We start from the raw sequence: 16,496 nt of genomic DNA on the forward strand, positions 1-16,496 counted from the left end.
ATGAACTGCAAGGCCCCAGGGGTGTGGAATTCCCTGGTGAGGCTCCATCCAAAAGAGACGTGATCGCTCACCACTGTGCTCATATGAACCAGGAGATGGCCCCTAGTGCAACCAGGTTTACCCAGCATCTGCTACCCAGGAGACCCTTTCTCAAGAGCCAATGGCAGAATCCACCACATGGGCTCACTGGCTTGTTAGTTCTCAGCCGGCTGGTTTACCCTGCCGCTCCCAGAGTTGCTTATGTGGGTACCCTGTTTTCTCTTCCCATCGTGGTATTTCCTGTCATGCAATGGCTGACTCATGCTGCCAGGATCAGAGCATCTTTTCTCCTTGGCTTCATGGAAAATTAGGTCTAGAAGTTTCAAAACAGCAGGGTCATTAGGGTAACATTGCTCAATTGTTCGCTCTCTTCAGGATTCTGCCAGCTCTGTTCCTTCACTTTGCCTGCTTTACACTGGCTGTTTTTTTTTTTTTATGGCTGTTTTTTTTAGTTTAAACTAAATAGTTTTAGTTCATTTATTAATCTCTTCAGAATAACAAGTGAACGGCTCCCTCTGAGGGTGGATCTTCTCTAGGTCATATAATGCTTTCTTACCTTTGGCTAACACATGGTAACTAACGTGAGTTAAAGTCCTAGTGAGGACAAGATGGTTTGTCATTTTTCACGTGTGTCAGCAGGTTGAAGTAAAGACTGTTGGGGAGTCTGGGGTTTAACTTGACCTGTTAACACACACACGTGAAAACTACAAACTTCCTTGTCTTCACTAGGATTTTAACTCCTGTCATTTACCACGTGAACTAACATGAGGTAAGAACGCACCTTTATTCCTAGTGAAGACAAGGCTCGAGGGTGGGGCCCAGAGCCCAGCTCTCAGCTAAATCTTTCTGCTCTGTTGCTCTTCCCAAACACAATAGGGTTAACGTTGTCTTGCACGTTACCCCTCTGCTCTGATTTCTGTGGCCTTGGTGGTTGTTTTGCTTCCTGCTGTTACTGATTTTGGTTTTAAGACATTGTGAAAATGTTGTGGGGCTGGGTGTGGTGTGTTTTTCAATCTTGAAAAACAAAAATAATTTCAAGATTTTCCACATTCCCCCTCCCCCCCATTTTTAACCAGCTCTACCTACTGCCAGATGGAATCACTTATGCTTGTGCAAAGTGAGTGTGCGAGCGTGGAGGGTTCTGAGTTGATAGCATTTTACCCACGCTTTGCACAGCACTAGTGCGAGTAACGATAAAAGACAACACCGCACAAGGCACTGGAGGTTCAGGCCATAGGTTGAATTCTGGGGGTGAGTCAATTTCACAGCATCATGAAATGGTAGGACTGGAAGGGACCTCGAGAGGTCATCTACTCCAGTCTCCTGCACTCATGGCAGGACGAAGTATTATCTAGACCAGTGGTTCTCAAACTTTTCTGCTGGTGACCCCTTTCAAATAGCAAGCCTCTGCATGCGACTCCCCTTATAAATTAAAAACACTTTTTAAATATATTTAACACCATTAGAAATGCAGGATGCAAAATGGGGTTTGGGGTGGAGGCTGACACCTCGTGCCCCCCCTCCCGTAATAACCTCTCGATCCCCTGAGGGGTCCCAACCCCCAGTTTGAGAACCCCTGGTCTAGATCATCCCTGGCAGGTGTTAGTCTGACCTTCTGACCTGTTTTTAAAAATCTCCAATGATGGAGATTCCACAACCTCCCTAGGCAATTTATTCCAGTGCTTCACCACCCTGACATTTAGGAAGCTTTTCTAAATGTCCAACCTAAACTGCCCTTGCTGCAATTTAAGCCCGTTGCTTCTTGTCCTATCCTCAGAGGTTAAGGAGAACAATTTTTCTCCCTCCTCCTCGTAACAACCTGTTATGTACTTGAAAACTGTTGACATGTCCCCTCTGTCTTCTCTTCTCCAGACTAAACAAACCCAATTTTTTCAATCTTCCCTCCAAGGTCATGTTTTCTAGACCTTTAATCATTTTTGTTGCTCTTCTCTGGACTTTCTCCAGTTTGTCTACCTCTTTCCTGAAATGTGGCCCCAGAACTGGACACAATACTCCAGTTGAGGCCTAATCAGCGCAGAGTAGAGAATTACTTTTCGTGTCTTGCTTACAACACTGCTACTAATACATCCCTGAATGATGTTTGCTTTTTTTGCAACAATGTTACACTGTTGACTCATATTTAGCTTGTGATCCACTTTGACCCCCAGATCTCTTTCCGCAGGACTCCTTCCTAGGCAGTCATTTCCCATTGTGTATGTGTGTAACTGATGGTTCCTTCCTAAGTGGAGTACTTTGCATTTGTCCTTACTGAATTTCATCCTATTTACTTTAGACCATTTGTCCAGTTTGTCTAGATCATTTTGAATTTTAATCCTATGCTCCAAAGCACTTGCAACCCCTCCCAGCTTGGCATCGTCCTCAAACTTTATAAGTGCACTCTCTATGCCATTATCTAAATCATTCATGAAGATATTTCTTCCTTCGAAGGTGGATATGTAGGTTTCCACCTGATGTGTGGGGCCTTGGGCTGAGCCCTTAAAAGGCACAATTCTGTCTTATCTAAGGTTCCCAGGGAGTGTTTTGTTAAAGGAGAGGTTTTCCACTGTCTGCTTGGCCACAATTTCGCCCTGGGCATGGCTGTTCAATGTACTTCACGCTGGCTGCTGCCCTTCACGCGAAAGGAGGCTGCTGACTGCGTTTCAGTGGCGCGGTGGTTAATAGGGACTGAAACAGGTTTGTTCCTTCCGTGTGCTATAAAAATGGAAAACGTTATTTATTATAAACATGCCCATTTCCTTTAATTAATTAGTTAATTAATTCCCATGTCGCCTGTCGCTTCTCAAGAGCTCAGTAAAGATAATAAATGGACCTGCCCACCTCTTTGGACAAACTTTCCCCTCTTCTTCCAGCCCTAAACCCCAATCGCCTCTCTCCAAATCTGTTATACCCTGTAGCAAAATTCCAGGGCGAGAATAGCGTGTGTGTGCATGTGTGGGTGTGTGGGGGTGTGTGTGGGGGTGGGGGTTTGCAGGTCAGGATTGAGGGGCAGTGGCAGAGTTGTAGGGGGCTCAGGACTCAAGTAACAGAAGACACCAGGGTGGAGAAAAACGAGGACAGAATTGAGGAGCATTGGCAGAGCTGTGTGTGGGGAGCCAGGAGCTGGGATAACGGGGGGGGCTGCAGGGCAGGATTGAGTAGGGTTGCCAACCCTCCAGGATTGGCCTGGAGTCTCCAGGAATTAAAGATTAACCTTTAATTAAAGATTACATCATGTGATTAAATTTCCAGGAATATGTCCCACCAAATTTAGCAAACCTATCATTGAGGGGCAGTGGCAGAGCTGTCTGGGAGCTGGTTGTTGGGAATAGGGTGACCAGATGTCCCGATTTTATAGGGACAGTCCTGATGTTTCGGCCTTTTTCTTATCTAGGTGCCTATTACCCCCCACCCCCACCCCCACCCCCACCCCGATTTTTCACCCTTGCTATCTGGTCATCCTAGTTGGGAGCTGCAAAATCTTCTTGCCACCAGGACACCCTGACACGGGGGAACAGGCCCTGAAGTGGGGGGTGTGTGCGCATGGGGGTGTGTAACAGGTGGCCAGCGCAATGCCCTCCGCCCAGACCACTGTCCACCGGCCGCGGCTGTGTTCTGAGATTGCTGGTCCTCAGCAGCTTGCTGCGCCTCCCAAATGAACAAGAAGAGGGGCTAAAAATCAGTCGCCCTGGGGTGCAGCGGGAGAGTTTGGCCCACGGGTGCGCGCGCCCCCCAGATTCGGCCCTGCACCGGGCACAGCCAGCTGGGTGCTGGGGTCAGCTGGTAGGGTGACCTGACAGCTGACCTGACAGCAAATGTGAAAAATCGGGACAGAGGGTGGGGGGTAACATAAGAAAAGGTCCCCCAAAATCAGGACCGTCCCCACACAATCGGGACATCTGGTCACCCTATCAGCCGGGGAGGGGGTGAGGAGCCCATGAGAGATTGCATGGGGGGGCCTGATCGGGCTGGTGTAAATCAGGAGTGACACCGGAGTCGCTCCGGTGCAAAGCCGGACCGGGCCATGCCCCAGCGTGGGGCTTGTGACGTGGACCGCTGCGGCCCGGGGCGCTGCTCCTGAATATTCATCGCGCCGGCCGGCCGGGAGCCAAGCGGCCCTGCCGACGGGGGTGGGCAGCAGCGCGCTGCCGTTGGCTGCCGGGGAGGCTCACGGCACCGGGAGCAGCCGAGGGGTTTGGCCGGGAGCGGAGGGAGAGGTTGCGGGAGGGACACGCACGCACCCCCGCAGCTTGGGTGGGTCCTGTGCACGGACTAGAGCGGAGCTGGAAAAGCCCAGAGCAGCTTGGAGCCGGGGCTGCTGCTAGCGGATGAGACCCTCCCCCGCGGCCTTTGGGAGATGGCAGGGGGAGGAGAGACTTAGAGGAGACACACGAGTGTGTGTGTGAGTGTGCAAGGAGCGATCTGCCTTGTCAGTCGGAGCATGGGCTGCTGCTGGGAGCCTTCTGCTCGGCTGCCTGCTCCTTTGTAACATCACAACAAAGGCTGTGGCGTGTAACTGGGGTAAGTGACCGCTCCGATTCCCTCCTGCTTCTTTCCAGCGCCAGCCCAGCCTGGGTTAGATGTGGCTATGTCGATTGCAGGCATGGCAACAAGACCCCCCTCCCCACCCCAAGAAAACAGACAGCTTGACCGGCTAAGGAATGGACCCCAGAGCCCAGCCCCTGGCTTGAAAATCCTGCTCAGCTGCAGGATTTGGGGGGCTAGGCTGTGACCGCCCTTATTGCCACATGCTGGGAATACAGGCACAAAGCCGGAGGAAATGTAACCTCTCCCAGATCAGCGAAAACGTCTGGCCGTGTCAGGGCTGCGGTGGCTAGCTAACCCTGCTGGGTGAAATAAGGCCTATCCCAGGGCCGGGGAGGCGGGAGGAAGTGGGATGTCTGCATGGATGGTTGCATCTTTTTAGGGTAAGGTCGCCTCTTTCGTGCTATTGTGGGCAAAACTCCGGGCCAGGGGGTTGTGGTAATGAGGGCATGGCAGATCCTCCCTGGGGTGGTTAATTAAAATGTTGCAAACACTGAGGTTTCTGAAGGAAAGGGGAAGGCTCAGAAAAATAGTGATAATGTTTTATCATCATCTCTGAAAGTTTTCATGTCCTTTTGATGCTGATAGACAGTGCCAGGTCAGCCGCTCTGGAGAAGGGGAGTTTGCCCAGGCAGGATCTGCTCTACAGCCAGAACGTGTAGGAGCTTCTCCTTACTAATCCATCCGTGGGCCTCAACCTTATCCTGGAGAGCTCACCCGTAGGGCTCAGGGGAGTTCAGTTTCCATGGCCCGGTGTGTCCTTGGCCTTTCTGCGGAGTCTGCTAACAGGAGGCCACTTACCACTAAGGTCTGGTCTATGCAGTTTTTGTACTGGGTTAACTGTGTCTGTGAGGGGAGTGATTGTGTTTAAATGCAATAGGTAAATCGGTACAATCCCTAGCACATGCAGTTATACAGGATAGAGGTGCCTTATCGTGGTAGAATTTATTCTCCTAAATGTACAAGAATGAGGTATATTATAAATGGGCCTTTAAACTGGTATAAATGGGTCCTCACTGGAGGGTTGGGATGATTTAACTACAGATTTCCAAGGGATATAGTTAAAGTGGTACAAAACCTGTGTTTACATACTCATAGACTTTGTCTATGATTGGCAGAGGGGTTACTTGCCCACTTCATTTTGAATGGTTTCTTGCAACGTGTCACCTTGTATTTAGCTGTGACATACTGAGTACCTTTCCCAGACCTGAAGAAGAGCTCTGTGGAGCGCCAAAGCTCGTCCCTTTTACCAACAGATGTTGGTCCAATAAAAGATATCCTCTCACCCACCTTGTTTCTCTGTTATACACCCTGTCTCGTATAGATGTGACTGGGAAACTGCATATATGTCACAGACCTCACCTCTACATCCGATTAAGTATTAATAGCATCCTGCCCCGAGATCTGCCTATGCGGCACCGTAACTGCTCACCTGTTGCTTGGAGTTTAGCATGATTTAATACAGCAGAAAAATGAGATTAAAACCACTTAAAGTTGTTGCTGGAACCAGCTCCAAACATGGTTTAAGATACGGGTGCTTTTTCATAGATTATAAAGTCAGAATGGATCACTGTGATCATTTATCTGAGCTCCTGCATAACACAGGCCATAGCCCTTCCCCAAAATAATCCCTCTTCGAAAAACATCCAGTCTTAATTTAAAAGTTTCCAATTGTGGAGATTCCACCCCAAGCCTTGATAAGTTGTTCCAATGGCTAATTGCCCTTGCTGTTAAAAATTTACATTTTATTTCCTGTCTGAATTTGTCTAGGTTCACCTTCCAGCCACGGGATCTGGTTGTTATTGAAACACCTCTGAGATCTCGCTCTGTATTGGATCCTTTTCATTTTGCATACAAAGTTAACCAAATTAATGACACTGGAGGAAGGAGGGAGGGGGAAAGAACAAACTGGCTTCTAAAAATCTTGCAGTGCTAATGGGGTCTTATCAAAGTGGATGGGTCAAACTCTGGACGTGTCTGCTGCGGCTGTAACTTACATCTGTTCACCAAAGGTGAAATTCAGCCCTCCGCAGGCAGCCAGCGCAACGCCCAGCCATAAATAAAACCCTGTTTTGAGGGCTTAAACGGGAAACACCTGATTCATAGGCCTTGTGCCAATCCACCGTGCCAGGGCTGTTTTCCCACCCCAAAGTCACCCAGAGCGGTATCCACAGCCCACTGAACACGCAAAGTGTTTTGGAAAAAATGCTGCACTATTTTTAAAAGTTACTCACCAGCCCTGCACTTGTGATGAGCAATGTGACGGACATAGATCAGTGGACTGAAGTGAGCACGTGCAAGCTAACACAGTGCAAAATCTGGGGCCTTTCCGGGTACGGGCCAAGGTAAATATTTCCTCACAGGCGTTTGAAAATAGGGTGGGCAGGGAATTGTAAGTACAGGGAATTATTGGAGAGGGATTTGTGGTGAGTTGTCTTAGATTGATGAATTTAGGCACACAGGTCAGAGCCTCAAAAGTATTTAGTTTCCTAACTTCCATTGAATTCAAATAGTTTCAGTGGATGTTAGGGGCCTAAATACCTTTGAGGGTCTGGGCCCTAGAGCATATGGCTAGAGATGCTCTTTGTAGAATTTTTATGAATCAGAATAAATAAGCACCCTACAATAACAACCCGGTAGATTTCAGAGTAGCAGCTGTGTTAGTCTGTATCTGCAAAAAGAAAAGGAGGACTTGTGGCACCTTAGAGACTAACCAATTTATTTGAGCATAAGCTTTCGTGAGCTACAGCTCACTTCATCGGATGCACTGTCAGCGTGTCTATGTAAGAGAGGAAAACCCATGGGGAGGGGATGAAACAGGTTTTACATTTCAAGCTTCCAAAGAATTATTGCAATGAAACCCCACAAAACTGTTAAAAAATGGCCAGGAATACTTTTGATCATAGCGCTTTAAGAAACAAAAGCATGATGTCAGAGCATGAGGGCAATAAAGGAATGAAGAGGAGTCAAGCCCTTATTTCTAATGAGGACCCTGCTTTGTAAACAGTCAGATTGCCAGGTACCAAGTGGGGGACAGACTGGTAAACATTAGCCGGTGTTTCTCCTGCAGAGGAAGTGCCTTACCAATAAAAAAGGTGAACACTCAGGGAACAGCAAAGACAAGGAGGTGGGGAATCCAGAGCAGAGCCATCTGCTCAAGGGGAATCCCTGAAGAGTGGATAATCAGTCAAAGGCAAGTAGCCAGGCAAGGACAACGGTGATACACTCATTCAGCTGATGAGCTGATCTCGGGACCTGATGATGGCAGAAGCCATCAGGGTTTAGGGCCTGATCCACAGCCAAGGGCAAGTCTGATCATTGGTTTCCATGAGCTTTGGATCACCTTGGTGTGGGGGGGAAAGGGGATGGGCACGTGCACGGAGGGCAGAAGTTAAGAAGATGCACGTGGGTCCTCTGGCGTGTCTGGCTCTGCATCCAAATGTTCCTAGGGCCCCGTTGTGGTACCTGCACAAATGCTGAGTGAAAGGGCTTTGAATGGTGCCCTTTGATCAGTGACATGCACCCCAGGAGAATCGTCAGTTCCTGTGTGCTCCAGCAACGTCTCCCTCCCCTCCAATCCCCACTCCACTGTGCTTCCATCTTGCAGGGCAGATTTCCGCCCTGTCAATTTGACCCTGTAAATGCAGGATCTGCAAGCCCTGTTTAGGTGCGAGCATTTGAACCCTGGGCTCAAACCCTTGGCCAAGCCCAGCTGATCTCTGATGGGTTTTGCCCCATCAAGGCAGGTTCATTGAGAAGAGCTTTTAATGCAGAAAACTGGGGGAAAGTATCTTTACTCGTGGTATAGCTGCATCGAGGCTCTCCAGCTGAGAGCGGGGTCCCAATGTTTACGTACAGTGCCTAGCACATAGTGAGAGATAGTCCCTGCCTCAAAGAGCCTCCAGGCTACATAGACAAAGGGTGGGAAAGAGGAGTAGTATTAATCTCCAGGCACAGAGAGATTAAGTGATTTACCCACACCACAAAACCTTCCCATAGTCTTGTCCGATTGGCACAACTCGGGAGGAAGCCCAGGACTAGAGCAACAGGGGTACTGTTGGTCAGGACTGAGGGTGCATAAGGCAGAGTTTTTATATTGCTGACCCATGCAATTGTGTCTGGCTCCCGCAACAGGTTTCAAAAGAACAAAGGCTTCCTGTTTTCAGTGGGAGTTCAGGGTGGGGTTTGCATGCGCCCTCAGCGTTGGCCTCACTCTCTTCCCGTTGGAATCAACAGTTGACGGTGGTGGGCTAAGAGTTCGGCCAAGCCCGTTGTTTTGATTCACCGGGGGGTGGAATTCCCCTCTGTACAAGGCCTTCGTACCATTCAGGTTCTACCTCAGACTGTTGGGCTGTACCATGTCAGGCAGGTTTCCAAACTAGGGTTCACAACTGCCTACTGATCGGTGAAGACTTTGGCAGGGATTTGGTTTTTACCCAAATGCATGTGACATACTGCCCCCTCCCCCAATTCTGGAAGGAGCCCTGGGGTTCAGAAAGTCTGAGATCCTCTGATAAGCAGCATGATCTAGATGGCATAATCGAGATGTGCTCTGAGTGCCACTTAGAACAGGGTAGGAGCCTTTTCTTTCCTTTGTGAGCAAGAACATGTTCAGGGCCTGGGAGAAATGTGCATTTCTAATCTGAGGTTCAACTGCAAGATGCTCAGGGTGGCTCCACATTTGTTCTGTTTGTCTGTGGGATGGGCTTAGATGCCAGGGGCTGGATTTTAAGTCCTGGCTGCCAATGCTGTGCATACAGCTATTTGTATTTGTACAAGTGCATACACACCCATGTGGCTCGCAAGATATTTGTGTGTGCTCATACTGGGATGGTGCACTGGCCTGAGTCACAGGCACAAAAGGGGCATACGCCCAAGTTTTGCATGTGAAATCCAGTGTGTGTGTGTGGGGGGAGGTTGTGTGAAATTTATTTGTGCCAGGCTCTGTGCACCACTATGAACTCCCCAAGAACTCAGGACTGTCACAAACCTCACCACTTTCCGTTCCACGTGCAAGGCGGACTTCTCCGACCTTTCCTTCTCTAATATGAACACTCAGCAACAGCTGTATTTAACAGATAACCGTCAGCCTGCCCCTACCAAAACAGGACACGCCACTCCACACCTTTCTCCCTCTGGGGAGAGGAGAGAACAAACAACAAGTGACAGATGTGTAGTCCTGTTGCTCAATGCAGTGTTGGAAGGCACTCAGATATTGTGGTGATGAGTGTGGATTACAACAGATATAGAATAGAACAGAACTTGCTTTGAGCAGGGGCAAATTTCACCAGGGGTTATGCAGACATGGAAGCTGGAGGGAAATGTGACTTCATGAACAATGAAACCAATGTGTAAATAATGGTGTCCATTAGCTGAGTGTAGCCCATCTCTACCTTTCCATGGTCTTTTGTTTAGCTTCCCATCAAACTTTAAAGGTCACATGTTTTTGGCTTGGTTGGCAATTGAAACTCAAGAATTTTTCTGCCCCCTTTTCACTGTGTTTTCGGAGCTGATGGTGGTTACCGGGGCCTGCACTGTGGAATGTGTGGCCATTGCTGGCTTGGTCAGGCTGGCCAACATTTGCTTAATGTCACAAGTATTTTCTTGGCTTCGGTTGCTGTCCCGCTTCAATCATGCGGCTAATGGATGTTGAAAAACAGGCTGTGCAGGGGATTTGAGCCGGGGCTGCTTCTGGAAAAGGCCTGTTACAACAAACTCGTTTTGTGGCAAATGCAGGACGACATTTCTCTGGGGTGGTGAGGGCGACTGGGAGCAGCTGTAGCCCCATCCCCCTTACATAGGCTCAATGGCCCATAGGCAGGCTGTGCAGATGTTAAGGAGAGAGGGCTGCTTCTGATTCTGTTTCTTTCCTCCCCCACCAGTTGTTCTCACTTGTGCTACCGAGTCTTTAAACCAAGAGTGGGTCGGTGTCTTTCTCAGAGATCTGCTCTAGCTCAGCCAGAAGTTATGGGCTTCATGCAGGGAGTAGTGGGTGAGGTTCTTTGGCCTGGGTTGTGCAGGAGCTCAGACTAGATGATGCTAACAGTGCCTCCTGGCTTTAGAAAGCTATGACTCTCTGTTGCTTTACCATCTGAGGAATCCTCCCATCTCTGCCAGCCCACTTTTTCTGCTGTCATCCTGATCTGAGTCAGTACTGCCTCCTCGTGGCCGGCAGGAGGCGCTCTAACCGCGCTATTGTCACAGCACCGTGTGGCAGGCAGGGGAGCAGCTTCAGAAACTTCCCAGAAGTAATAACTCGGCTTGATCCTGGGCGTTAGTGAGCTCCCCGGTGGGGACAGATCCTGGTCTCCTCCTGGTTGAATTCACTCAGGGCTCCATTCTGCCCCATGCTGAGCATGCCTTACTATGCACCTCACTCCATTGGGCCAGTTTCTGCCTCCTTTCCCTGCTTGGCAAACAGCTTCATTCATTTCCGGGGGTTGCCTGCGGAGCAAGGCACACAGTGCAAGGAGAGGAGACCCAGTCTGGCCCAGTGAAGTCAGCGGAGTAAGGTACTGCTTTGCTTCAGCATGGGGTGGCAGAATCGGGCCCTAGAGAAAGAAAGAGATGACTGCTGGAAGAACACACTCCTTGTGAACTGGCCCTTTCTCAAGGCCTCCTCACTTGGCCCTTCCCCGTCTCAGCACTGCTGATGCAAGAGCCTTCTTCCCTGCATCTCCTGATGTCTGGAGTAGTCTCCCTGTGTATCTCCCTGCCTTGCCAACTCCCCATTTCTTTTCACTCTCTTCTGATCACATTTTTGCTCCCTTGCTCTGTAGCACGCTTGTCACGTGTATGGTGTGTCATAAGAGCATAAGAACAGCCATATTGGGTCAGACCAAAGGTCCATGTATCCCAGTATCTTGTCTTCCAACAGTGGCCAATGCCAGGTGTCCCAGAGGGAATGAACAGAACAGGTAATCATCAAGTGATCCATCCCCTGTCGCCCATTCCCAGCCTTTGGCAAACAGAGGCTAGGGACACCATCTCTGCCCATCCTGGCTAACAGCCATTGATGGACCTATTCTCCATGAACTTATCTAGTTCTTTTTTGAACCCTGTTATAGTTTTGGCCTTCACAACATCCTCCGGCAAAGAGTTCAGCAGATTGACTGAGTGTTGTGTCCCCTTCTAGTGGCTGATTGAAACAGTGAATAACTGCCTGCTACTGCTCCTAGCTTATGGAGTTAACTCCTCTAGCTCAAGTGCTCTGGTGCTGAAGATCCTAAGGGTTGAACCTTGCTGATGTCCATGTATTGAGGTAGCGTCTAGGAGCCCTAGTCCTGGACCAGGACCCCATTGTGCCAGGTGCTGTACAAACACAGAACAAAGAGATGGTTCCCTACCCCAGAGAGCTGACCATGTAAGTATAGATCAAGAGATGACAGATAGACAGGCAGATGGGGGAGCCCAAGGAAACACTGAGACAGTATGGGTCAGTAGGACAGGCAGTGGTCGCCGCAGACCTGCAGCCGAACCATTTCCAAGTGTTTTGTAAACATTGCGGCAAAGGAGAATTTTAAAGAGGGTTCTGAAGCATAGAGGTAGCTTTGCTGATGCTTATGGGAAGCACTTCCCAAGGGTGAGGGGCAGCCTGGGAGAAAGCACAAAATGTAACAAGTGGGCGATGGAGGCTGGCATGGGTTGATCAGAGGAGGGATTCAACATCTTGATAACAAAAGAGAGATGATAGGTAGAGAAGCGGTGGGGCTAGACAAGCAGTCATTAACCTAATGACTGGATGCTATAATGGATCCACCATACAATGTCATCCAATAAAGCTCTACCTGACCCTCTCTTTCATCTATGGTAGAACCTCCAAGTTACGAACACCTTGGGAATGGAGGTTGTTCGAAACTCTGAAATGTTCATAACGCTGAACAAAACGTTATGGCTGTTCTTTCAAAAGTTCACAAGTGAATATTGACTTAATACAGCTTTGAAACTTTACTATGCAGAAGAAAAACGCAGCTTTAAAAAATCTTAATTCAAATGAAAGAAGCACAGAAACGGTTTCCTTTATTTTTTTAAACGTTCCCTTTATTTTTTTAGTAGCTTACGTTTAACACAGCACTGTTCTGCATTTCCTTTTTTTTGTCCCTGCTGCTGCCCGATTGCGTGCTTCCTGTTCCCGGTGAGGTGTGTGGGTTGACCGGTCAGTTCGTAACTCTGAGGTTCTACTGCATTGAGTCCTGTATTTGGGTGACTTGGAGTTTCAAATTAACTCGAGAGTCTCACCCACATTTCCTTTGCTGCAGAGTAAGCCCCCATTACGTCTCGCGTATCTCTGGCACACCTGTAACTTTTCAAAGGGCAATCGGTGGTTTTTGCTAAACAGCTAAACATTCAGGTGTAGCTAAGCATCTAATCAGTCTATTTCAACTAGACCTGTGGCTCCCTCTTTGGTTTCAAAACTCAGGCTGAACATCTCAAGAGAACAGACTCCTTTGTGTGATTTCAGGATCCTTCCTGCTTCTGATCTTCAGGCCCAGATTGCTCGGGGAATAGGAGCTTTTCCCCTGGGGTTCCACTGTCGCTGGTTTTGAATCCTGGTTGATGCAAGGAGGTGCAGAAGCTCATGAAAATGGTGTGTGTGTGTGTGACCTACCTGCACTTTAGTGGACCTCAAAATTAAAGTTCTATGTAAGTTTCAAGTGAAAGATCAGGACAGGTCCCATTTTACGGATGGAACTGGTTTGTTCATACTTGTTACGCTGTCTTGGGATTGGCACCTCTATTTGCTGACCTGGTCTTTGGAACAAGCCAAAAAACCAGACGGTGCTTGTCTAGATGATTACGATTGTTAATTGAATTGCCCCAAGCATGGCCCAAGACCCCATTGTACAAACCCAGCCCAAAAAAGACAGTTTCAGCCTCAGAGAACTTCCCAACTAAACATAAGACAAGACGTGGATGTAGACAGATGGGAGCAATCCGCTCCAGGTTTTACATAGTGCCTGCTGCACGCTGGGACAGGAGTTACTGGGCGTTTATCTGGTGAGGTGCGAACACCCATGCAGAGGATACAACTACTGGGCCCCAATCCAGCAAAGTGCTTAAGCATGTCCTTACTTCAGGCATGTGAGTTTGACCGCTTGACATCAACAAGATGGGACTAGTCACTAGCTTACACGCTTTGCTGGATCAGGGCCATAGTTTCCAGACCTCACTATCAAGTCTCGGTGCCTTGTTCTAAGAAGCTCCCCAGAAACCAAAGGCATGATACTTGTGTCCTGCTACATTGCCAGATCGTGCCCAGTTGAGTGCAGTGCACAGCCCTAGTTCTGGCTGAAATGTGCTTTTCAGGTACCAAATGTGTTGTTTGGACTACTGGGTCTCTCCCAGTGCAGGGGAGTTTTGAATTTTAATGGCACTGCAATGCAACCAAACACAGATTTTACTGACTGCTGTCCGTATTCTGAATTAATGGCTGGAACACCGTGGCTCACTAGCCTGCGACCGCTGCTGCGGGCATTCCAAGTGCAGTATCCTCGCACTCGCTAAGGCTGTGTCTGACAGTTTGCAAGTTTGAAAATATAGGCCGGAATAACAGAATGAGAGTCGGGCTGGAAAGCGGCAAGCTAATCCTTCTGGGGAGCAGGAATCCAAACGGCAGATCTGAAAGGAAATCCTTGGAAAACAGTCAGTGTTGGAAATGACCTAGGAGTGACAGCAGAGGGCACAGTAGGGGAGAACATGCAATGCACCTTTGGGTGTGTACATACAGAGGTATATTGGACCATGGAAATGATCATCTGTATCAGGAAACACTTAGGAATAAGGGATCTAATTCTCATTTACATAACGGCCCATTTACGCTTGTAATTTAGGCCATTTCCATTGCCAGAGCGGTGTAAAGGGGTCTTGGTATAAATGAGAATCCGACCCGGAATCGACAGTATTGCATATGTTTCTGGGCATCTTGGTGCTAGAAAGACGTTGCTCAAAGAGAGGGAATTTGGAGAAGAGCCTGAGAGGGCCCGGGCGTTAATCAGGAAAAAAGAGTAAATGGACTGCATATGTGCAGCTTGGCTAACCAAGGGCTGGTAGGGAGGTTAGCATCAGTGTCCATGGAGAGCTGAAAGGTGCAACTGCAAGCACGGAGAGCAAATGTTTAGGTGGCCTAAGGGTATAACCAGGGCTTATGGGAGGAAACTGGGCAAAGACACATTGTGGTGAATATGTAGAAAACGCCCTGTTGGCCCCAATCTCGGCTGCATGCATGGCATCACACCTGCTTTCCTCTAAAAGTAGTAGATGTACAAAGCAGTAAACGAGGACTCCCTAAATGGGACGACTCCCCGTGGAAAAGTTAAGAACATGCGTGAGGGTTTGCAGGGTTGGGGCTGGGGAGCAGCGTCTCAAGGGGAAAGGCAGAAACAGGTCATTTGGGACGCTTTAAGTGGGACTGGGTAAAATGCTGAAATAATCTGCATTGGCTGAGGGGAGGGATTGGTGAAGAGTTGAGAAAGAAATCGCCTCAGATACCTTTTCCCTGTGAAAGTACCAGCATTGTTTCTGCCTCTATTGGCTGTTTCATTTACAACCTGCATGGAAACCCCCTGTTGCCTCATCAGTATCTCCTCTCCCTCCTCGGGTTTGGCTAAGGGAGAGCTTTGGGAGGTTTCTTTTAGACACAGGCAGGTCTGAGCTGACAGCCGAGCTTCAGATCCAAATTTGCAGCTCAAACTTCTCTCCCTGTTGGATGGAGTCTGAACACCAAGTTCAAAATGCCCCGAGCTTTGGATTCAGCTGTAGAATTCAACCTCCATCCACTCCTTGCTTGTGGAAGTCTTCAGGGCTGACATTTCAGTTTAGGGTCTTATTCCTAAATGTCCTGGATGACCCTTGCTTGAGCTTTCCTTATGCACGGACAAAGGCACGGCGGATCTACCTAGTCTCATTTCTCCTGCTAAAAGCAGCTCTTTGCAGAACGGGCGGCAGTGCGTCGATGAATCTCCGGGCCACCACCTATGCGTGTGTGAGTTCACTCTCTGAAGCACTGGGCCTCTGGGTGCTGCTTCTGTGCTGCTCTCCCGAAAATGTCATCAGTCCAGGTGGCACTATTGTTTCCAGGTTCAGTTGAAATTCCACCTGTACTTCCTCCAGGGTGTGACTGCTTTGCTCTCTTCGGTTTGCACTGTGTGATGCATTTGCAGCAACTAGGTATTTCCCCACTTGGCTTGTGTAATGGTAATTATATGTTCATCGTGTAGTTTCATCAGGAGCCTCTGCATGCCAGGACAGCTGTCATTCAGGTCCTGTTTCTGTACGTCTAGCTCATGTTTATTACCTGACAGATCTCCCAGCAACCTTGTAAATTTCACTGTGCAATTTCTCCCATCCATAGGCTAGAGCTAAGGGTTGCCTCCTGCCATCTGAGCCGTTTTTGCTCATTTTCAATCTTTGATCTCCCAGAGGAAGTAGGAAGCAGGAAACAAAGCATCTTTTCTCCTGAAACAAAACTTTTCAGAGGCCAGAATTTTAACTAGAAACTTCAAACCCACCCAAACCTCCCCGTAGATCAGTAGGGTTTTGCACTTGTGTGTCTGGATACTGGCCCTTGAATCAGGAAACTCCAGCTGAGTTGAGCACAGCATGGGTTTATTTTTGTTGGGTTTCTCTGACAGGGAAAAGGTCCTTATCTCTTTCACCAGGAATGTTTACTCCAGCCCATGGACTTTGGAATGGGGGTTGGATCAGCAGTCCATATTGGTGTTGCTATCTAAACCCTGGCGTTAGCCACATCCCCTTCCCAAGATCAGCACTGGCATGTTGATATGGGGAGATGCTGGCTCTGTACAGGGAACTTAAAATGTACAGGGCTTAGTAGCTGAAATCAGTTTTCTTAAACAGCACATGCTCTAGGAGGCTGCACCTCATTTAAAGTCCAGAAGGGACCATCGTGATCATCT

General features: G+C 48.6%; 1 protein-coding gene across 4 annotated transcripts in view; it reads left to right on the forward strand.

Moving 5' to 3' along the window:
• The first annotated feature begins 4,190 nt into the window (after positions 1-4,190).
• The window catches only part of ARHGEF10L (Rho guanine nucleotide exchange factor 10 like), a 157,434-nt gene continuing 145,128 nt past the window's right edge, over positions 4,191-16,496 (forward strand). For 3 of the 4 annotated variants that reach the window (XM_084651558.1, XM_084651561.1, XM_084651562.1), the window contains exon 1: positions 5,312-5,389. In XM_084651558.1, coding sequence (XP_084507684.1) covers positions 5,327-5,389 — 63 coding nt within the window. In that variant the 5' untranslated portion in view covers positions 5,312-5,326. Of the gene's footprint in view, positions 4,558-5,311; positions 5,390-16,496 lie in introns of those variants that run through there. The other variant, XM_084651560.1, reaches the window with a different exon arrangement.

Source organism: Lepidochelys olivacea (assembly GCF_965140295.1).
Source record: "Lepidochelys olivacea isolate rLepOli2 genome assembly, chromosome: 18".
Classification (NCBI taxonomy): Eukaryota; Metazoa; Chordata; order Testudines; family Cheloniidae; genus Lepidochelys; species Lepidochelys olivacea.